The sequence below is a fragment of the Magnolia sinica genome, chromosome 17, assembly GCF_029962835.1.
Source record: "Magnolia sinica isolate HGM2019 chromosome 17, MsV1, whole genome shotgun sequence".
In the NCBI taxonomy this organism is placed as follows: domain Eukaryota; kingdom Viridiplantae; phylum Streptophyta; class Magnoliopsida; order Magnoliales; family Magnoliaceae; genus Magnolia; species Magnolia sinica.
Genome location: NC_080589.1, coordinates 54,531,345 through 54,556,293, shown reverse-complemented (window position 1 = coordinate 54,556,293; position 24,949 = coordinate 54,531,345). Strand labels below are relative to the sequence as shown.

At 36.8% G+C, this 24,949-nt stretch overlaps 1 protein-coding gene and 1 long non-coding RNA gene across 2 annotated transcripts; one reads left to right on the top strand and one right to left on the bottom strand.

The window, feature by feature from the left end:
* Positions 1–3,984: 3,984 nt before the first annotated feature.
* Positions 3,985–4,482, bottom strand: LOC131230528 (RING-H2 finger protein ATL52-like). The gene has a single exon (XM_058226438.1). It carries the CDS (start codon positions 4,480–4,482, stop codon positions 3,985–3,987), a length of 498 nt encoding a protein of 165 aa, XP_058082421.1.
* Positions 4,483–23,157: 18,675 nt separating this feature from the next.
* Positions 23,158–24,129, top strand: LOC131231151 (uncharacterized). Its single transcript, XR_009164220.1, has 2 exons — positions 23,158–23,439; positions 23,960–24,129. It is a non-coding gene; the product is annotated as an uncharacterized LOC131231151 (long non-coding RNA).
* The last annotated feature ends 820 nt before the right edge of the window (positions 24,130–24,949 follow it).

Here is a 24,949-nt window from a genome sequence, read left to right as displayed (position 1 = left end):
GGATGTTGATGGTTGAAAATTCTCTAAATGGACGACCCTTGCAGCCATCACATTTCCTGTTCAATGTTTACCATCAGACATTTTCATTTTTACTTACTATTTGAAGCTGCCATCTGTGAGGGTGAGATAGGCACCAATTTTCAACTGCCAGCCATCCATGAATAGGTCCAACTAGATGGATGGTCTGGATCCATCAAACTGTCTTCCAGGAATGAGGTATTGGTTGACAAATGCCCCTTTCCACTGTGCTGAAGTAGGCCATTATCTCTTCTGAAGTAGTTCACTTGGATTATCTGTCTTTGCAATATTTTTTTGCTGGGAGGCGATTTACACGATCCAAGAGGAATAAAATTTCATTGTCCCACTTTCTATACCATACACGTGGCATGTGTTTGATCATTTGAACTTTTCAATCATCCAGGCACCCATGAACAGGTCATAAACCACAAATCATAGTGATTGGAAATCCTCACTATTTAGGAAATGGTGAACAGAAACATCACCTCGATCCCATTGGTGATTTTTCATGACATTTTTACATGTTTAGCATTGTCTGGTCATTTCGATTCTGGGTCTGTGCTACATTTTTTCAAGTGTTATGATGAATAAATAGTTTAGATCATCATACATGCCACTTGGACTGTATAAACCCAGGTGGACAGGATCTCCTCCCTTTCTCAAGCCATTTAAAGTTTCATTTTTTTTAAAAAATTTTTAGTTATTTCAAATTTTGAAGTTTGGCAACTGTATGACCGTTCAAACCCTCTTTACACTCAATACTGATGAAGAAATTTATGGGCCGGCATTGGATTGTAGGATGGATCTTTGAAACATACACGGGTTGGATTAGAGCCATTACATATAACCAGCTCCCTGACTTTTTATTTGGGGCCTGTTTGGGAGCATGGAAAGTATTTGGCTGGAAAATAATTTCCAAGAATAACACTATTCCCTCATTGGCAGTACACTTTTTGATGGAAAGCATTTTCTGAGAATATGTTTTCATAGAAAAAATTCCTAAATAATTTTCCCAACCCTCTCCATCTTTTTAGTTTTCACTCTAAATGCTTTCTTGGAGAAAAAAAAAAAAACCTTCCATTGCAATCTCCTCTCTCTCTCTCTCTCTCTCTCTCTCTCTCTCTCTCCCAAGCTCCCAAACAGGCCCTTGAGGGGCCGTTTGGATGCTTGTAAACCCCAAGTTATAACGCTTTACACCATGTGTTTCGATGGGATAAAAATGGTCTAAGTTGTGTTCTGTTTACAAGTGCACTCTTTAACTTTAAGGGGTTATTATTAGTATTTAATTTAGAACATCACTTTTTTAATTCCTAAGAACATTGGTGTTGTAACCAGATACAATAAGTTATTTACTAGGTATGCACTTTAAGGCCTGTTTGGTAGACACCTAAAAATGGGTTCATTTCATTTTAGTTAATTGTAATTATGTATTAGAGATCAAATTTCTTTTTGGTAATGATTAAAGATTGTCTTGATAACCCAGAATCATGATATTTGCTATATAATTGCCATTAACTCATTGGCAATTATGATCACGTATACATAATTACCATTAACTAAAATGAGATGAACTCATTTCAGTCGTCTGCCAAAGAAGCCCTTACTAGTTAGCCGAACACATCGGAATGAAGCAGTTCACCTGCAACAAAAGATTTTACAAGCATCCAAACAATCCATCCATCCATGCATAATATATACATCCATAACACATCCATCCATCCATCCATCCATCAATGCACACATTCGGGCACGCTTAGGTGCCTGTGCACATACACATATCATACATCTATCCATACATGTACATAATTATAAAATAAAATAATTATTTTTTTCTAAAATAAACAATTTTTTAATTTTTTCATAATTTATTAAAACTCTAAAAATAATTATTTATTAAAAATTGCAACAAATCACTCCTCAAAATCCATACATAAAAAGAATACATTACTAAGTTTTTCATGAAACAATGTTATTATTTTTTAAAATAAAACATTTTTCACATTTTTAAAATTTAAATAAAGTTTCAATTATTAAAAGTTCCAAAAAATTGATGAGGAGCAGTCTAAATCCACTCCCTAACTGGATCTCAAAAAAAGTTTTAAAAATAAAATTTTTTAATTTATTTTTTCTAATTTTTGTAGATTTACACACGTATTCTCCCTTTCCCAACTTTTCCTCAAGATTGAGTGTTTTATTTACGAAAATGGAAGAGTGGTTGAAATAAAATAAAAAAAACTTCTTCTTCTTCTTCTTCTTCTTCTTTTTTTTTAATAGATTTATGCATGTTTTCCCATTTCTCAAAATTTTCCCTAAATCGGGAGATTTGATTCATGAAAATGAAAGACAAGTAAAAAAAGATAAGAAAAAAAAAGGAAGAAAAAAAGAGCAGATATCAGTTTTTTTGAACTTCTTTTTTCATTTCTTGATTCTGGCTCATGAAGCTTTCGGTCCATGATTTCTCCCCTAAATGTGAGGTTCAATCCACCAAAGGAAGATGAGGTGCCGATTTTAAAAAAATGTCCAGTTTTTTTTAGGTACCTCAAAATTCTGCCATTTATGCACATACTCTGTTTCAAGAGAGTATTGGCGAAAATATCACTGATACAAGTGATTCCTGGGATTTATTTATACTGAGGAGATTTTTGCAATATTTTTTCAAATATATCGCCCATGCATTGATACATAGTGATATATCAACTATATTTCGTGGATACTTTTCTTGTGTTACTGATAATATCTCCAATACTCAGAACACTGGTTATGAGCAAGTTGATTGGCTGTGGATGCATCAGTGACAATTGAAATCATCACTTCTAACATAAAATCAGTAGTCCTATCCAACACACCATCAATAACTTATTTTATATGCTCTAAAGTTCTTTATAAATATTATTTACTGTATATAGCATTTGGCCAACTTTACCCCTGCATTTAGTGGTGGAGAGGGGTATTAATAAGTAATTTTAAGTGTGGCTGTCCCATCGGCCAAAGGGTTGTCTTTCTCAATTTATTGATGAGAGTAATTCGCTTCTACTTCTCTTCGCCTTTGCAAGTAGCTGGCTCATAAGCATGGTAGGAGGGGATTATGCAACAAAGTCTCTCTGGGTCCCACTGTGACAAACCATGCAACATCCACACCATGTATCTGTTTTCACTGGTAGGTGTCAGCTTAAAAAGAGGTAGATCTAAAAATGGAGTGTACCACAACCTACCAATCCAACAAAAAGTTATGGCCCACCCACTAGCTTCCAACCTTTCATGTGTCGAAGCCAAATCCGATCCGTCCAGTAGGTTCGCCCCACCATGAGTATTGCATGGTGCAAAATTCACTCACATCCACTCATTGAGTGGATGAAACTTATATATATATATATATATATATATATATATATATATATATATATATCAATGGCTAGACATTGTTTTCTATAGTGTGGCCCACATGATGAGTGGATGGGGCTGTTCACTTAATAGTAAGTTACTGGTGGAAGTTGTTCACTGGGTGGACCATAACTTGCGGTCCAACATTCAGTTCAGTTTTTGAATTTGTGATGTGGAGGGAGACACCTTTTTGTATATGTGGAGCCGGCAATTTGTGATCTGGATTGTTCCTATGATATCCCTTCGGCTCTGTATCTCCCAGAGAGGAGATTAAAACCTTTGATTAGTCGCCTAAATAGATGATTGAGGAAATCCAGACTGTTCATATGATAATCCTCTTATCCTTGTGGCTCATGCATCTCCCAGAGAGAGAGAGATTCTAACCCTTTGATTAGTGGCCAGAGATAGATGACTAAGGAAAGGGGGGCAAAGAAAGAGTTCTGTTGGGTTTTGAGTTTTGAAACTATGATTTATATAAAAAATGATTCAATCTTCATCTCACAAAAGCTAGTATTACATTCAGTTTCTTAGTTATCATTTCAAGGGGGGGAAAACACCTTTGTAATGCTAGGTGCACCTAATTAACTAGTACTCAAGCCATGTTGCTGGGGTCTGTCGAACCTTGATGCATATCTTCCCCTTTACTGGGGCCCGGCAATGCACACTAGGCACAGTAACAGTGGCACGACAAAGTGGGCAGTTGGAGTGAGAGTAGAGCCACATATCAATACAAGGAGCATGGTAGGAGTGTTTGCACTTGGGCAGCTGCCGGACGTCTTCGCCGTCAAAGAAAGCCATCAAGCACACTGTACACTCATTTGCTGAAAATCCCACATGGGTGTCTTCTTTCCGGTACTTATGCATCGGAATCGACTGCCCATTGTAATTTTCGGGCACACTAATCGTGTCTTCAAGAGGCTCACTGAACCTCCGATGGTTTGGACGATGCCGGCAGCACCATCCCATAGCAATGAATTTGACTGTAATTAGTAAGATGGCTGTGCAGGTAACTGCTGTAATGCTGTAGTAGAAGGTTGAGAAGTGGGCCTTCCAATCGGATGTAGCGGACGGCGCAGATGCCATGAGAGGGTTGAGAGTATCTTGAATAAGGCCACCTGGTCGGGAAACCAGCAACTATTGGAAAATGTTTTTATTAAGTAGTTTAGAAGAAGACAATGGTTTAGTCAGTAGTAATCTAATGGGCCATGTGGCTTAAAGGGATTTTAATTAGTGAGGTTGCGGTTGAGTGAAGGATGTGGACGGTATATATTAGTTGTTTAATGGGCCAAGGGCATTTTGGAAACGATAAAGTAAGCTACAGACATGATTATAAAAATCATTTGATAAGTGATGGAAAAGGAGAGGAGGCTCAGCCTCGGATTAGAGCGTCTATGTTAACTTACATGCTACATGACCTTAGACCTCTCCTTTGTCTCATGAGAGAGAGAGAGAGAGAGAGAGAGAGAGAGAGAGAGAGAGATCAAAATGTCCCAACCATTTAAAAACTCTGAAAAAAACTTGACTCGACTTACTGAGTCAGAGATCAAAATGCCCCAACCATTTAAAAACTTGACTTGATTCGCTGAGTCGACTCAATAAGGCTCTATTTAGTTCGAAAAAAAAATGTTAGAACTCAACCAAAGCTCAAAAAAAAAAAAAAAAAAAAAAGAAGAAGAAGAAGGAAGAAAGAAGCCAAAACGCAATAAACCTTGATTCAGATCAGCAAAACTTGGACATAATTTCAATTTCATCATTTAAGCCTTATCATAAGTAATTGGTGACTGCTGTCTAAATTCTATCTTGCTATTCCACTCCATCAAGCGTCGGGTCTTAGTTAAACTATCTTCACGTCTTTTCTTGCTACTTCTATTCAAGTGCTTTTGTGCCTTTCCCTTGTCCTTTTAGTTCAACATAATTTATATGTTATTTTTATTTTAAAAATAAAATATTACTGAAAAGGTAAAAAAGCTCGAGTCAATTCAACTTGACTGGGTTTCAAATAGAGTTTTGGTGTTTTTGAACTATGGTCACAGCCATATAAACTACACATATTTGTAGACGAGAGGTTGTATGAGCCTTAGCCCAAAAATGTAGGCTCTTCGAGTCAGCATATGTCATGACCATGTGACCATTGAATGGGTCTATTGCGCATGTTTCATTTCAGCCGTCCATTTGCATATTAATTTAATGCTTTGGACCCTTTAATCAAGACAACATTAGGGCCACAGCCTGCCTAAGAAAAAAAATGAAAAAAGAAAAGAAAAGAACAACAGTCTATATTCATCGATATATCCTATGAGATGATAGGATAAGCGGCCTGCTCCTCACGAAACCTTTTTAGTTATACTGTGGTAGAGCCCATGGATTGTGAATAAGATGATACCTGTCTCAACAAATAGGTTATGTATTAATGAGGACCTTTCATTTTGTGGGGCCTAGTATAGTTGGAAAACAATTAATTACACCCCATATATTGGATGATCATGTAAATATAATCAGTTGCCTTCAAAGCAATTTTTAAAAACAGAAGCTTATAACTGTCAAATTGGAGTGCTAGAAAGTGACTAACAAAAAAAAAAAAAAGAACTACTAATGTTTACTGATGTCTGATTTTGGGAACATGGGTTATCCATGAATGGGCCCACTTTTGGCCCATCTTGAATGGCAGATCATCCTGCCACGTGTCTGCAGGGGGATGGCTCTATTATATTTTAGTTTTAACGTCTAGTCATAAGATCTCCCCAAAGTCTACTTGACCTTAATTAGCTCATGGTTCAAAGTATCCTGTATCGGTAGACACTGATAAACAGTATTATACCGATTGTATCATCATGCGACTGATTTATTGGGTGTATTTTTGTGAAAATTTTAAAATTAAAAAATATTAAAATAATATTTTATTTGTATCTTTGTATATATTTGTTTTTTCAATTAAAAATTCTTCCATGTATTGATAAATTACTTTATACTTTATTGAAGGACTAAGTAAATAACATAATATTTATTTATTTCTTATTTTTTTTTCTCGTGGTTTTTCTTTGATAATGATAATTATCAATTTATCACATCCGTCATGGCCGATACATAGTACACATCGGCCATTATTTAAAACCATGCATTAGGTTGGCCCATGGCCATGGGGTGTATTCTCTTTGCTTGAATGGTGTTGGGATTAAGAGAAGGAAAGAAACGGCCAAAATGGTTTTTTTTTTTTTTCTTAAAAAAAAAAAAAAAAAAAACACTGTTGGGCATGAAGTTACGGTTGCATTGGGACTCATAATCTATGGTTGTTTATTGGGTTCAGTTCATATTTTATGGGCCATTAAACAAACATCACACAGATCTAATAAATATGAAGCATTTGAAAATGTCTTTGAAATGGACGGTCAAAATAATTCATATAAAAGTAGGTCCAATTAATAATTTGGTTCATCTATTTGTTAGTGTTTATCATGGATTGCTTGTAATTCTAAAGAATCACTTTTGTTAGGCAATTGTAGACATCTCATACATGGCTTTGAAAATGGATGGCCGTAGAAAATAAGGCCAAATCAAAGATGGATTAGATAACTATGAAATTAGGCAAGTGTAACCATCTCATTCAGGGCTTTAATATTTTTGTACGATAACTATGAAATGTGTTTCGGACTCAATGGAGAATTCAGATCAACCAAACTTAAGTGGGTTATCCATTTAAACAACCCACTCTTTTGGGGTAGGTATAAGGATTGTGAAATCCGCACATTTAAAAGTTATTTTATTTATTTATTTTTGGGGATTTCACAAATCTATTCTGCCATAAATCTATCAATTTGGAGGAAAAGTTTAATCTTTCAGGGGGGAAAAAAAAAAAAACACTAAATACTTAACAAATTCTCAAAATTAAAAAAAAATAAAAAATTCTTTGCAATAAATGCTTTATCATACAATAAAATGCTCTGCAAACCTATAAACTTATAGTTTGATTTCTAAACTGTAGAGCGTGAAAATTGCTAAACACGAACCCATGAATTCACTGGAGCATAGGAGAGGAGTGACTGGCTGTCTCAGTTCGTATGAGTCTGCTGGAGTGGGTTGAGAAATGGTTTGGAAACCCATCCAGGCCCTCCTTTTATAGGCTATGGTGGCTGGGGGTTATGGTCTAGGGACATAAATCCCATTTATGCAATTTCTAGCTGTTGGGATATACCTCTACTATTATTTATTTATTTTATTTTATTTTCTAACTTCACTTGAGCATTCGAATCCTAGACTTTAGTTTTAAAATATTGGGCCATGCTTGCATCTGACTGTACTTAGATAGACATTTCTTCAAGTCAGGCCTGGCATGTTGACAGACCTAGATACTTGATAGAACATCGGTCCATAACGGCTACCAGCACCTCATTTCCCAACTGAACAGGCTCATGTTTAACTGTTAGTAGTGTGCAGTGGATGTGTTATATATAGGAAATTAGGTTAGAACACTTGTCTAGTCAACCATACATGTATGATTGAATTTGGATTGCAGGACTTCTTCTCTCTCTCTCTCTCTCTCTCTCTCTCTCTCTAATAACCCATATGCCATGTGCCAAAAATAAGTTAGAACGCTCATCAAGGCTGTACATGTACTGTTGAATTTGAACCGTTCAACAATTCTTCCTGTAACCACCCGTCTTTCATAAATAATCCAGCAAGACAACAGGGTTTGAACCTTTGCTTGAAGAACAGACCAACAGTGTGGTCTAGAACAGTTCAATTGAACCAATAACTGAAGAACAAGAAGAATAGACCAGTGCATTAGTCTCATTTACATACATATTCTTTTTGGGATTTTTTCTCTTTCATTGTATTTCTACTAGACTGAGTGTAACAGAGTTCCAGTTGGTGGGCCTTCGTGTTTGCTGAACGCAGACCCACATCAGGCTCGTCGTATGCTAGAAGTGGTTTGCCTGTAACTTATCAACATACTCAATTCACTTGAGTAGGGGCAAATAACATTTTAAGGACAACGTCCCAGACGTGCTTTAGCTTGTCTTTAGTTCAGATCATCTTGATTTTTGGTTTCCACATTTTACAGAAATATTTTTATTCTGTATAAAAAACAACAATCTTAAAGTGTTATTTGTGATGGAAGCCGACAGTGTTTCATCCATCAAGTTGATGAATCAGGACTTGATACGTCATGATTGGTTCGATGAAACCAATTTCACGAGATGGCAAGACAAGCTGAAATTTCTTCTGACAGCGCTAAAGATCTACTGCATATTAGATCCAAATCTGCAAGCACTACTTGAAGCATCCGACAACGAAACACCTGAATAGGTGGCTGCCCGCACCAAACAAGCCGAAGACGAACTCTTGTGTCAAAGACACATTCTGAATGCGTTCTCCGACCGCATGTACGATCTGTACCAACAGACGTCATCAGCAAAGGAGATCTGGGCCGCTCTAGAGTTCAAATACAGGGCTGAAGAAGAAGGTACCAACAAATTTCTCATGACTAAGTATTTTGACTTCAACATGGTAGATAACAAACCGCTGCTGTTCCAAATCCAAGAATTACAGCTTATAGTAAATAAAATCAAAGCCATCAAAATTGATCTTCCTGAATCATTCCAAGTCGGGGCTATAATCGCTAAATTGCCACTAATGTGGAAAGACTATAAAAAATTGCTACTTAAAACTGAGGACTATACACTGGAACAAATCCAAAAAACACCTCAGAATTGAGAAAGAATCTCATAACCGCGACAGAAAGAATGATAACGGGAATGCTTCGTTCAGGGTGCATGCAGTAGAAAACACTAATAACAAGAATCCTGAAAAGAATGATTCCCTAAAACCTAATAAAGGAAAATTTAAGAAAAACGCCCAAAAGAAGAACGGAAAGTTCAAAGGCCCATGCCATGTCTGTGGAAAAAAAAAAGAACTATGCTCGAGTATGCCGATATCACAAATCTAAAAAAGAGGCAAGCATAGTAAAAGAAGGCGATATTGTGGCCATGATCACTGAGGTGAATACCATCCAAGGCAAAGTTCCAGGTTGGTGGTATGATACTACCGGTACAGTACATGTGTGCTACGATAAATCAGCTTTCAAAACCTATAAGGAATTGACCGATGGTCAAGAAATCCAAATGAGTAATGAAGTCCGATCGAAGGTCGTCGGTAAAGGAACTGTCGAACTGATATTCACCTCTAGAAAGAAAGTAATTCTGACTAATGTACTGCATGTCCTGGACATGAGGCGAAACTTAGTTTCTGAAGATCTTATAGGTAAACCAGGCATAAGGGTGGTGTACGAGTCAAGTAAACTAATTCTGTCAAAGAATGAAAATTTTGTCGAAAATGGATATACTTGTAACGGGATGGTTAAGTTTTCTCCAAATGAAAGTAGCAATTCTACGTATATGGTTGAATCCGCTGGACTGTGGCATGATAGACTAGCCCATATAGGCTATAGTACCTTAAAGTTCATGGCTAAGAATGGTTTAATATCATACACAGATAATGAAATCGATAAATGTGAAGTGTGCATATGATCCAAAATGATGAAAAAACCTTTTTCAAGTGTTGAAAGATCGTTTCAAGTATTGAATCTTGTACACAGTGATATCTGTAAGTTAAACGGTATTCTTACTCGTGGAGGTAAACAGTACTTCATAACCTTTATAGATGATTATTCTAGATATGTGTATATTTATCTGTTAAAGAGTAAAGATGAAGCATCGAACATGTTTAAAATATATAAAGCAGAAGTAGAGAATAAACTAAATAAGAAGATAAAAATTCACTATAGTGATAGAGGAGGAGAATACTTCTCCAATGAATTCGATATTTCTGTAAAGAATATGGACTAATATATCAATGTACTGCGCCATACACACCTCAACAAAATGGAATAGCTGAAAGAAAGAATAGAACATTAGTAGAAATGGTTAACTCAATGCTGATAAAAGTAAAGTTGCCACTAAGCCTATGGGGTGAGGTATTGCTTACAGCATGCTATATACTAAATAGAATTTCATCTAAAGGATATAAAATATCTCCATATGAAACATGGAAAGGTAGAAAACATAACCTAAGATATCTTAAAGTGTGGGGTGTCTTGCATATTGCAAAACCCTTGATCCAAAAAGAACTAAGTTAGGACCAAGAGCTATTAAGTACGCATTTGTAGAATATGCACAAAATAGTAAAGTGTATAGACTTCTAGATATAGAGTCTAATACAATAATAGAATCAAGAGACGCTGAGTTATTTGAGAACTCACAATTCTTAGAGTCAAAAAATAATGAAATCTAAACTCCTAATAGAAAATCAGATAGCATAGCTCCACAGATAGTGAAAACTCCTGTTGAACCTCGTAGGAGTCAAAGGACAAGAGTAGAGAAGAGTCTAGGAGATGACTATATAGACTCACAACGCGTCATTTTTCATCTTGTACAAGGAGATAGAGAAAATGTTATGAGAAAAATACCTATAGTGATGACTATAGAAGATGATCCTAAAACATATAAAATGTTGTATCCTCTAGAGACTCAGCTTTTTGGAAAGAAGCTATTAATGATGAAATGGAATCTATAATGTCAAATCAAACATGGGAACTAGTAAACTTACCTCCAGGTTTTAAACCCATAGGTTGTAAGTAGGTATTTAGAAAGAAATATCACACTGACGAAACTATCCAAACCTTTAAAGCTCGACTAGTAGCTAAAGGTTTTAAACAAAAAGAATGGATAGATTACTTTGACACATACTGTCCTGTAACTAGGATAACATCCATTAGGATATTATTTGCGCTAGCTTCCATACATCATCTTTACATCCATCAAATGGATGTAAAGACTGCATTCCTGAATGGTGACCTCAATGAGGAGGTATACATGGAACTACCTAAAGGATTCGTTCTACCAGGAAATGAAAACAAAGTATATAGATTAGTCAAATCACTGTATGGATTAAAACAAGCACCAAAACAATGGCATGAGAAGTTTGATTCCAAAATACTATCTCATGGTTTCATCCATAATGTAGCCGACAAATACATATATTATAAAGTAGATGATAGTTGTATTATTATTATTTGTCTGTATGTTGATGACATATTAATAATAAGTAATAAAATGGAAGGTGTGACTGAAACAAAGATGTTTTTATCTTCCGCATTCAAAATGAAGGATCTTGGACAAGTTGATACCATCCTAGGTATCAAATTTAAAAAATATTGTGGGGTTATGCTTTGTGTCAATTTCATTATATTGAGAAGATACTACACAAGTTTAACCATCTAAATATAAAAGAAGCAAAGACCCCATTTAATCCAAGTATCAAGCTAAAAGAAAATACTGAAAGAACAGTTGTATAATTGGAATATGAGAGTGCTATAGGGAGTCTTATGTATGCTATGCAATGCACTAGACCTGACATCGTATATGCTATGAGTAAACTTAGTAGGTTTACTAGTAACCCCAGTATTGAACACCGGAATATAATCAGTAGAGTCATTGGTTACTTGAAAGCAACCAAAAACTTAAGACTATTTTATTCAGAATTTTCTGCCATATTAGAAGGATATACTGATGCGAGCTGGATATCGATTGCAGAGGACAACAAGTCTACTGCAGGGTAAGTATTCACCCTATGAGGTGCAGTTGTATCTTGGGAATCCAAGAAACAGACTTGCATAACACACTTGACTATGAAGTCTGAATTTATAGCCCTGGCTGCAACAGGCAAAGAGGCTGAGTGGCTAATGGATCTTCTATTAGAAATCCATTTCTGTGTAAAGCCTATGTCAGTCACTACATTGTGATAGTGAAGCCACGTTAGCTAAAGCCTATAGCAGCACATATAATGGTAAGTCTAGACATATCAGTCTTCGATATGATTATGTTAGACAATTAATTCGAGATAGAATCATTGTTATTTTCTATGTGAAATCAAGCAATAACCTGACAGACCCTTTCACTAAACCTCTACCGAGAGAAGTAGTAAAGGCTACATCTAGAGGGATGGGGTTGAAACTCTTCAACCAAAGTTCCACTAGTGATGGTAACCCAACCCAAAGTTAGAAAATCTCTTATTTTAGGTTTAATGGGTAAGAACAAGTCACTGATATGTGGAAAATTTTCAGCACTAAATTATAAAACCTCATCCATAATAGATAAGTGTTGAGCGTTACGAAAGAAGGTTGAGTCTTAGAACTCTTAATGAAATCCAGGCTAAAGGACAAGTGTCTTATAATAACGAAGACATTGGAAGGATTTCACATATATGAACATAGATATAGTGCCATCTCTCATGAGAGTTAGGAGTTTCTCTTAGGATCATTCATGAAATAGGATAAGCACATGGTCATTAATTGTGCTGAGCAAGATTATGGGAACTCTAACTAACACAGCGAATATGTGTGTGGTTTCTCCGACTTTGTTGTCTAGGAATAATTGGTTCAATGCTACGGCTACCAGTCATTTCGACAGAGTTTTGATATACTTACACTAAGGAAAGATTAAAATCGAAAGATATCTTTCTTTATGCATATAAGCTGTTTATTCTGTCAGAAATGTTTAATCGAGAAAAATATATTTTTAAAAATCAAGAAGGGGATTGTTGAAAAAATATTGATTTTAAAATATATTTTAAAATATAATATATATTAAATAAAAGTGTTTTGAAAAACACCTTTTTGTGGGTTTTGGGAATAGTCCCACATTGGAAAAAAAGAATAAAATTTTATGGTTTAAATGAAAAGTGTGGAGTACCTTATTATTTGTCCACATAGTCCATGGACCATGGGACTTGCGTGTTCCAGTGCGTAGTATTGGAACACCTGCGCGTGCCCGCGATTAGGCTCGGGCACGAGCTCAATCTCGGTCTCGATCTTGGTCTCGGTCACAGTCACGGTCACAGTCATGATCACGGTTTCGGTGCGAGGGCGTGGGCATATGGGGTAGTGTGGCTGTAGAGGCGCTAGTGGCGCACTTTGCATTTCGCACGACGACTAGTTTCCCAATAGCTAGAAATTGCATAAATGAGATTTATGTCTCTGAACAATAACCCCCAGCCACCATAGCCTATAAAAGGGCCTGGATGGGTTTCCAAACCATCTCTCAACCTACTCCAGCAGACCCATACGAACTGAGACAGCCAGTCACTCCTCTCCTATACTCTAGTGATTCCAGCAAGACAGCAGGGTTTGAACCTTTGCTTGAAGAACAGACTAGTGGTGTGGTCTAGAACAGTTCAATTGAACCAATAGCTGAAGAACAAGAAGAATAGACCAGTGCAGTGGTCTCATTTACATACATATTCTTCTCTCTCTCTTTTTTTTTTTTTTGGATTTTTTCTCTTTCATTGTATTTCTGTCAGACTGAGTGTAACAAAGTTCCAGTTGGTGGGCCTTCGTTTTTTCTGAATGCAGACCCACATCAGGCTCGTTGTATCCTAGAAGTGGTTTGCCTGTAACCTATCAGCATACTCAATTCACTTGAGTAGGGGCAAATAACACTTTAAGGACAGCGTCCCAGACGTGCTTCAGCCTGTCTTTAGTTCAGATCATCTTGATTTTCGGTTTCCACATTTTACATAAATATTTTTATTATGTATAAAAAACAACAGATACCACGCAAAACTTAAACTAGTTGTTGAACTAATTAGTTTCCCACCTCCAAGTGGCAAAGAATTCTATCTATGAAGAGAACGTTCAGTATATAATGCTCATTGAAGGGAATATAAAGTGAAAGCAGAGAGAGGAAAGATGGAAAAAACTATGGGCAGTGAGATCGCTATTTGAAACCGTGTTAGTTTGGCTCGAATCATCACAATTATGAGTCACCACTATCTCTTGTGAGTTGATATGTGCAGAGATCTAGAATTACAGAAAAGTGGAATTAATGACTCTACGCTCAACTAATCTAACCCAAAGTCCATAGGATTTGGTTGCAAGAGGAGAAGAAATTAGGCAACTTCCTTGCCCATTATCATAGTCTCCAAATCTAGCAAAAAAGAAAAGGAGAAAATTTAGCAAATTTTCAATGCATTAAAGGAAAATGGCTGCAATCAAAGGTAAAATACCATTAGAGAAGAAAATAACTATCAAAAAAAGGTAATAATTTTTAATATTCCGTTCAACTTGATCTTTATTGTTAGTGACCCATTTCTCTTCAATTGGTGTTTGGCTTATCGCGTAAGGACTTAATTAAAGCCAAGAATAATCCTTTTTAAGCTTCCCATCCCTTACACTAGTCTGTGAACACTCTCCACGGCATGCCGAGCCCACAACCCTTTCCCTTCAGTCCAAAATCAATTGAAAAGAAACCCAAACATTTTCAATATTACATGGTATGGAATAGTAACTTTCGATATACATTCATACATCATCAATTGTATAGAACAAGAGAATCTACAAAGCAATTACCTAATTCATGGCAATCGAAAAAATGGTACCAAGCTCATGTTAGATTCTGTTTGGATTCGCCAGTAACTGATTTAGTTTTTTTTTTTTTTTTTTAAATGTCCTTTTAAACCATATTCGGTTAGGAAATAAAAATTGAAAATGTTTTTCCTAGTGTATTTTACCGGTAGTTTTTCTTTTTAACTACTTTCACATATCTCTTCGACCATCATGGCACTTAAGGACTTAAGGCTTGAGTCTGACCCATGCTTGAGCTCAAAAACAAAAAAAAAGGTGGGGCTTGGTCAACCCAACTTGGCCAATAAATAAAAACTTGAAGAAACAAAATTAGTAATCTACTATCTACATTTAAGATGCATTGATTACCCAACATTGACGTAAAATGGTATATTCCTAGGATATAAGATGTACATATAAGGTTTTTGAGCAAAGTCGAACCAAAATGAATTGAGCCCAAGCCTATCTAGGCAAATCAGCGGGCTATGCATGCAAAGACCAAGTTTGGTCCACATACAAAGCTAATAGGTCCAAGCTTGAACAAAAGTCAGATGGGGCTCATACAGCAGGCAAGCTGCCCAACCCATTATGACCATTAGCCACAACCAAATATGAGAAATATCATCTTCATCCTCATCTAAGCCTTATCCCAATTATTTGTGGTAGGCTAGATGAATCTTGTTCCATCATTCCACTCTATATATCAAGGTCCAAATCTTCAGTTAGACAATAAGGTGTTCAGTCTCTTTTAACAACCTCATCAACATCCTTTTGGGCCTTCCCATTGCCCTTATAAGCCTTCAATGTGTATAAACTTACTCCTAACCATCAGTTTTTGGTCTCGGCGGCATACAGCTAAACCATTCAAGTCTACTTCATTTATTTTTTGCTCCGATCTTCCTTTAACATAATAAAATAATTTCTGGTATCGAAACAGCCTATTTTCATTGCAGAAGACTTGCCAAAGTGACAAATATGTGAAACATCTAGGCCATTCATCAGATGGGGCCTACCATCAAAGTGTCGTAGTGAAAAAATCAAGGTGGCCACATCATAAGGTGGAACATTTCTTTCCTTACTGTTACAAAAAATACAATGAACTGCAAATGTCACACCCATACGTAGCCCATTAAATGAGCTTGGATGGGCCATATTTTTGGGACATCGCAGGTTCATAAATCTAGCTGATGAATCGCTGGCTCTCGCACATGTGTGCCAATCTGGAAAATGTGCTAGACACAAAACCCTCAATTGCACACGAGTATAACAGGGTTGTAGATCTTGCATCCCTTGTTGCAACCGGTTGGAGGACAATATCTTGTTCCCAACAATTACTAGGTCTGAAAATTTCTTTGGAGATTTTCAAATTCTAAGGATTTTTTTGGAAATTTTCACCTAATTTTATTTTTTTTTTGCATATTTAGGGTCAATTAAGAAGTATATTTAAATTTTAAATATTTATTTATCGAACAATATCCTTAAGGTTTTACTTTTTTTTAGTTAATATCAAAATAAAAATGAGATATTTTAAATTTTGCCGATATTTGAAACTATGGGTACCGTGAGATTTTCAAAACCTCTGACCACATTTGCCGCATTCGTTGCACGGAAGTTAGTGAGCAGTCATTCTCGCAGTACGATCAAGGACATCTAACATTTGCTTGTATGCTTGGCAAGTGCCTATGGCTGAGGGGACCTGATCAAATCATCTGCAAACATGGGGCTCCAATTTTAAGAAGATTGGTATCCATCAAAATCAACCCACCTTCGTAACACAACCCTAAGGCCATGAGGGAACTGCCTAACCCAAATCTAATACTAGCATTGAATGATGCAACCAAAAGTCAGCCATGAATAAATGACCCTAGAGGCATTGTAAAACCACTAACTATTGGAACAAAATCTCACTTGCACAAATTTGGGTCGCTTCACATGGACACAATGGTCTCACCCCATCGAGAAGATTGTCTTTTCAAGACATGCGGACCATGAAAAGGACTTCATTCACACAATGACAAGGATTTAGCTGAATTGATGGGCATGTGGGGGTTTCGAAAGACTAGGCTGAGAGCCAATTTGTAGTGGTAGCCGTTGATGACACCAGGCCGTAGAGATTTGTTGTTATCTATAATTGGAAAACAATTAGTGGCTCTAGTTATGCTACTAGGATCAGATATGCATGCATGGTAAAATTAATAAACACAGGGGATCAAACATTTATCTTGAGTCACATGATTCCGAAGTGCAAGGCCTTTGCTTAGAGTGCCCAGACCTAAAAGATGATTGGTTGTGATGGGCGGTCAACATCTCCACCGTTCTAGATCACCACCTTTGTAACGTCTTGAATTTTCAAAAATCCTTGAAAAGTCTCAATGTAATTAGCCTACATTTTCACTTATTGACCATTGACGCTCAAGGTGAGCCTATATGTGAGTGGTACTAGTAAAGAACCGTAAAAATTCGATTAATCAATCATACAAAGTCAACAAATCCACCCGATCACTCAAACATCGAGTTTAGCTTCGTAATTTGTTTACATGAGGCCCAAATCTAACCTACCTATTACTGACTAATCGAGCCAAACGTAACTAAATAAAGATTTACCTAAAGCGAGACAACTAGGGGTCGGATCTTAATTAACAAACCAAACTGACCCAGTATCCTTTTAGCTTAAGAACAGATAATTTAGGGTGATTATAATCGAATCATCACTTCTACTAGTTGTAAATAGGTCACACTATGAACTTAGGTAATCCAAACCCTAATCATTGCACACAAAAAATTTCGATAAATAATTCATTTCAGAAGTGTCATGATTATCTAAATAAGCTCTAGACCGTTCATTAGTGGGCTCACTAAACCCGAGACTATAGAATAATATCCATCTCACTAGGCTTGATGCCTATCGCGGGCGGAGAACAAAGAAAGTACCCAGAACTGCTCAACTTACGCTGGAAGCCAAATGCTTGAAATACGTAGATCCCCTATGCCGAAATCTATAACTTAAGTGAAACTTTATATATATATATATATATATATATATACATGCACGCACACACCCCCACACACTCATGCCTAGTGGAATTTCACCACCTATGGGAACTTGAACCCTTGACCGGATGTTGAAACTCCTGAGAGTCGACCCAGAACTTAAGTGAAACTAGTCACTTTGTTCTTTCATGAAGTTGTGACTTTCGGATCGTCGATTCATCGCCAAAGTTGAGGTATCAACTAACGATATTTCTCCATACATATTCATATAGTCGTGGCCCCGATTGACCATCGGTGACCTCCAAACAGACTTCTGATCATACCGGTCGATCAACGCGTCCAAATGGTAGGCTGATTGTATTTATGCGTAGATCATCACTAGGGCTATCTAACGGTGGGTGTCAAGTCCTACACCTTGTAGTGGCCCCCAAAGGGTAGAAACACACTCCCCTAGGGCTAATATAGTAAAAACTAAGCCTTTAGGGCAATTTGCACTAGTTCTGGCACTATATAAGGCCCTTGTTTGGGCACCCCCTCCTCCCATACAAATTTCATGCCTATAATAAAAGAAAAAGGGGAAAAAGAAAGAAGAGAAAGATGAGAAAGGAGAAGAAAGGGAGCTTAGGGTGTAAGTGTTGGTGTACCTCCACCCTTTCATCCCCTCTCTTGTCGCCTCGTCATAACTGGAGCAGTCATTGAGGCTTTTTTGATAATGATCGGAGGTAAATATTGAATCACACTTGTAATTTAGGGTTCAATATAGTTATTTATCCCTAATCTCACAAGCTTATATGCTTGTTTAGGTCTTTCGACGATCTTTCCCTAACACCTTAACCCTATGAGCTAAGTAAGTCAGTCAAATCATTGCGAAGGTACAGACCATTATCTTTAGGTTATCTTTTATTAACCCTTGAGGGTCTCATTTAATGATTAATTGCTTGTAGATAAATTCATGTATGATAATATGTTAACTTTTTGATTTTGTTATAATATATGTTATTTGTTAGATATGATTTTGCTATAATAGCGGAATGTATTGCTTTATCGATACTCATGTGCTTGATTTAATGCTTAAGTGATTGTATTACTTTATGCATGGTCACATGTATAATTTAATGCCTTGGTTAACGTAGTACCCCATAAATGCTTACATGTTCGATGAAATGCTTAAGTGGTTGTGTAGTAAAACTTATTTTATAATTGCGTGATGTATTATTTAGTTCATAACAATACTTAGGATTGCTACGATGTTGGGTCAATTGGCTAACCGCTCGAACTAAAGGGGTGACCCAAGTTAGGGCGGCCACCCTAGGCTTGTTCGATCGATCCAGGTTGAATGCGGACGACCAATAGTAGTTGGACTATACGAGATGCTCGCACCCAATGTCAGTTGCGCCAGGGTTCTCCCATATCCATCGAATTAGTCCGCTAGCCGATTGATTATGTATATTCAAAATGTGTGATACAACCAAATAGAATCTAAGATACTCCGTTCTCAATGGATGTGTCCATTCATAATCGTTAGTGCGATATAATCACACTAAGACTCATGAACCGAGCATGGTGGTATAAGACATTGTGTCTGAGCTATTGGCCTACGCTAGAGTGATGAGCCTCCCCATAGTGACCAATAATCACTAATGGAGGTGATAAATCATTATTCGAACGACCCTTGTTAAATTACCCATATGATGGTTTCGTACTAGAGTACTGTTTGAACAACTCAGGCGTGAATGAAATTGGGTGACGAGCCCCTTTCTTTTGTAGTGATTTTGTTTTATGTGATAAGTTCGTACCTCAGAACTGAGTGATCATACTCAGTATTTGCGTGATGACTAATATTAGGTTGATCCTCATACATTTAGGTATCATGTCTTACCTTTGGAATTGTTGATTTGTGAGATAAACAGGTGACACCTAAATTTGCATCAAGGGACACTAGTGGGGAGCTATTACATGTAGCAACGAGTCACGTGATTCGGATAAAGACTAGTGATATGACGTCGGTATCCTAGCTTCGCCAATATGCTGGATGAATAAAATTTAATAATTACTCGGCTAACATATGCATCAATAGTATTACATTAGATAGGACGTGGCAATTTGGCATTAGAGTCACGTGATGAGGGAGTGTTAGATTATGAGGTGCATGCATCATTTAATAATCTCCCTCATGCATTTAACAAGAATATTTAGGAAGTACTTGATTTCTTATTTTATCATTAACTACGCTGATTGAGTCGATAACATGTGTGACTTAGAACTAATGGAACCACTGAGTTAGCTATTTACTCCCACATAGGATGGTGTTTTAAAACACCAACAAGTATATCATTGATACATGTACTAATGAGACCTCAAACGAGTAGACATAGATCGTCTTGTGCCACCGTCTTTATGTTTTGGAGGATTTGGTGTAAACTGAAAACTCTACACTTTAATCTTCTTAGGTATGTATATTTTGGCTTGTATAATCCTCATTTGGGCAGACACCATTTTTTAATTGTACTTTGACTGTTTGCACTATATTTGTTGATTTTTGTTATCTCTACCTCACTTTGGTTTTGCTAAATTGAATCGCGCAACTCTGATTATTCATATGTTGAATAAATTTGAATCTGAATGAGGTCACATGTGCATTATTGTTTGGTTCACATCCAGGAACTCAGGACCGGTATCTCTGTACTCGAGTGCTAATTTTTAGGGTGTGACAACCTTGGTTCAAATTCTCCTTATTTCTCTCCTATGTATTTTTATGAGGGGGCAACTACTGTTTTTCTATTTTAGTATATTAGAAAGGGCCGAGACACTAATAGAAACAAGACCTTTACTAGCGGTCAAAAGTGCTGATAAAGGTCAAAAAAGCGCCAGTAAAACCTTTGTCGGTGCATGGACTAGTGCCGACAAAGGGGTGCTTCGGTAAAGGGTTTACTGATGCTAATCATCCTTTATTGGTGCTTTTTCAGTCACCGTAATTGAATAAACTTTTCCGGCGCCCATTCTCCTTTTACTGCCGCTTTCTAGTGGCCGCCGGTAGTATCTAAATAAGCACCGATAAAAGTTGACAAAGCACCGGCAAAAGTCTATCCAAGCATCGGTAAAGATATTCCAAAGCATGATTTCTAGCCACATTTAATCACGAAAAAGTGCCAATAAAAGTCTATACAGGTGCCAGTAAAAGTCTTCCGAATGGCTATAGAGATTTAAGAAGCCCCGGTTAAAAGCCATGTAATCTGCACACAAGCCAATAAATTTTATTTTATTTTTAATAATTCAATTGGAACCTATAATTTTTTTTTAATATTTGAAACTAAAAAAATGTTGCAATACAATTAAAACTGAATATTAAATAAAAATTATATTACTTCATAATAAAATATATATATATATATATAATATTTACAACAATGAGTCGAAAATGGTCTTCAATACATTTTTAAAAAAAAAATCCTTCATGTTATCCAGTCCTAGCACGACTGGCGTCAAAAGGCTTATGTGTTCCTGCACACAAGGTTTTTAAAAAAAAAAAAGAAAAAAAGAAGTTGCATTCAAGTAAAATATAAAGATTCAAGTGATTGTATGGAGAAGAATTTGCATTTTTAACCTACAATAGCACGCGCCTCTGCCAGTGACGGTCTCACTGCCTGCATTCTTTCTACATCCCAATTCTCTGACCTGAAAAGATGTGAGCTAGAATAACTTTCCAATCTCATAGTTGGATTGCGCAAGGCTTGCTAGCAGTATCCAAAATCTGCATCTCCTTTTGTTCACGTGCACAAGATCCATGTCAGCCATCATGTGGCCCTATTGTGCACCTGTTGTAACCCAAAGGAGGCGGCTGTGGCTCATGTGGTGCATCTGATGATTTGACCACCACCTGAGCTTTGGACTACAACACACATGGTGTGGTCACTGGATGGACAGTATGGATCTTGCATGCATTCATGTAGGGCCCGGACATGGGCATTTCTCAACAAATAACTTTTAACATAAACAGCTATGAAGATTAATGGCTCTTACCATCACCAGTTTCACGCTGGCGACCTCAGCACTTGAAACAACTACGAAAACACCTTATTAATGGACTGAAGTATTTACACCGAGACAATGCATCAAATCTATATCTTCCTACATCGAAAAATGCACCTCGAGTTTAATAAATAACTACTTCACTCCAAATTATTTGCAAACATTAATCTCATGCCTCCTTTACTTCATTTGTGTTGTACACTGGATCCTTGCAAACATACGCAAATTAATACTGAATCACTGCACGTAGCTATTTTAAGCAATCTTCTAATCATGAACTGCAACTTTATTGGAAGTTTCCAAACTTCTGAATAAGGGAAATGTTTTAGATGGAATAGCATAAGATGCCACATACAAGAAAGTAATCCTATCGATGTACACTCAGTCATTGGATCAATTAGCTTTCAAACATTGGTCATATGCATGAGGTAATTTGGACAAACAGAGCTGACTAGGTTGAGTTGCGAGTCTATCAATCTAGTAATTTTCAGGTATCCACTAATGTGCATGATTGTGAAGCCTTTTGGGTAACACTACCTCCAAGTATAAGAGCATCTATAAGCTTGTTGTAGAACATGATTCCAGTAGGATTGACTTCCACTCTTCTTCCACTTGAGATTGTTTAAGAAAATTATTACCATCTTTTAAATAATTCTAATACTAGTATGAAGTGAAAATTTTCTTACTCACGAGGTAATATCCTTGCCCAGGAAATCAAGAAATGGCAAGCATTTACACCAAAAGAATGCATCAACTGTCTTCCTACATCGAAAAATGCATCTCGAGTTTAATTGATGAGGAAATCATCATATAGAAAGGGAAGGGAGATGTTTACCATGGAATGATAGTAATGGTTGTCTATCGTATCTCCATTTCCTCCATCCACAATGTTTCCTAGCTATGGATAAAGGAAAATATCAAGCCCAAGAACCCCACAAGAACTCAATACTTTGTAGCAGGGTTATAAAATTCATTGAGTCAACTCAAAACTCAACAAAGTGAACTAGCCAGCTATCTAGTCAAGTCACCAACATAAACATAATTTCCATATGCATCTGAATTTTAAAACATATCTAGATACGAAGAGACAGATCAACAGACAACATTCAATAATAGCTTGCCGCGGAAAGCCATTCGCTTGGCCATTTGAATGGCCAAGGTTGCTTGATCCACTACAACAAATTAGGGCTTAGCCGACTGATGGGCTTACCCTTTGCCCGCAGCCCGTTTTAACAGCTGCGGGCAAAAGCTCTGTTTCTTTTATAAAAAAAAAAAACATAAAGGCCTATACCGCAGTATCTCCCTCTCTCTGCCTCTCTCTACCTCCCCCTCGTATTTATCTTCTTTCCTTTTTTCCTTCTTGCAACACCCGGTAGCAGCAATAAAGGTAAAAGCTCTGGAATTTTTCTCCGACCCGCTCCCTCGATTCTCTCAGAAAACCCTACTACCGATTTTCCATCTCTATCTCTCTCTCTCTCACTTTAAATGCTGGAGGAGAGAGCTCTTCTTTGGATTCGCAAATCTCAACGAGTTCACGTTTTCAAAGGCGGACCCGTTTGGTTATTGCGTTCGCATCGGATCTAGGGTTTCTTTTACTTTCTCGCTTCCCGTTTTATCGATTTAAGGTAAGAGCAAACGCAATCTTTTCAATCTCGTCTCCCGCATTGTAAGGTTAGGGTTTCATCGACCTGCATTATGTTTTCTAGGATTTTTGGAGTCACATTTGTGTTCTGCAACGATTTTTGGGGGTTTCTGGAGCTGCATTTTAATGTTGAGATCGTTTCATAGTATTTTTATTTTTATTTTTAAAAAATGTTGTCTGATGTTTTTCATTTGTGCTTTGATGATGTAGATCTTTTGAATATTAATTAATTTATTTTTTAAAATTTTCTTTTAATTGAGGGATTTGAAATTTCTGGGGAGGAGATCGTTTTTTGGTGTAGTTCTTTGATTGGGAGAAAAAACAGAGAAATTGAAAAAAGAAAAAAGAAAAGAATAGAGATAATGCCTTTTTTGGTAATAGGTAGCATTTGAGAAACTGATATGTGCAGTATTTGATTTCCATTGCGGTTTGGGATGTTTATTTCAAAGATAATGCCTGCCTGGGAAGAAAATGTGACCAATAACGTAATGACTAATATGCAGAATAGTTATTGAGCTCTCCATCTACATTCATATGACAGTGGCAAAGATGTATAGGATCGAGATCGTTCATCTGCTAGGCCCCTGTTTGGATGGGCTACACCTATAAACTTACACTGGTGGGATGAATTTATCCTCTGATTTGATGATTTATGTTGATTAGAAACCGATGGTTAGAAAAAAGTCTGACCAATGATTTATATACAATGAGCAGAAATTCTCCCGTAAGGGGCTCCGATCAACCTGACTGTTGGCTTATGGCACAACAGATGAGCTGTCTAGATCTCATATGGATGTATATTTGTAATATTAGGAAGATGGTTATAAGAGTACATGTGATCTGCAGTTATTCATTTATATAATTGATCTTGTCCTTTGCCTTTTTTCTTTTTTCTTTTTTAATAAATGTGATCTGCAGTTATTCATTTATATAATTGATCTTGTCCTCATCTACTTCCTGATTTGGAGCCAGGCTCTGTTTTTGCAAATGTTGTGGTTATAGTTTGTGGCTCTATAAAATAGGTGAGTTAGAAGTTTACATGAAGCCCACCCAAATGTCTATACAATTTGTTTTCTCATCAACACACTTATAGATGGTGAGCTCCCACCTTTTATTTATTTTTTTATTAAAAGGAGAAATGGGCTGATTTTTGCACTGGGTTGATCCTCATAGTGAGCCCAACCTTTTAGAAGGTTTTGATGTTACATTCACTTAATAAGTTGGAAGTTATCTATTTCCAACCATCTTTCTCTATATCCACACGCACATACCACATAGAGAGCAAAAGGTAAGAGCACACCCCTTTAACTATACCAAGAGATGAAACATGTTACAGCTTTTGGGAGGGGAGAAGTTGTCAATTATTTCCAAAAGGTATTTTAGCCTCAAACATACCTTTACACATGCCTACTTGAGTATGTGGGACAAGGTAGCCCCCAGCATGAAGATAATCATTTGCAAAAGTAAGGCTGGTCCACTCATTTTAAGAGGCA

Coding starts and splice junctions, on each gene's coding strand:
- LOC131230528 (XM_058226438.1), bottom strand. CDS start 4,482: ATGGCATCTGCGCCGTCCGCTACATCCGATTGGAAGGCCCACTTCTCA.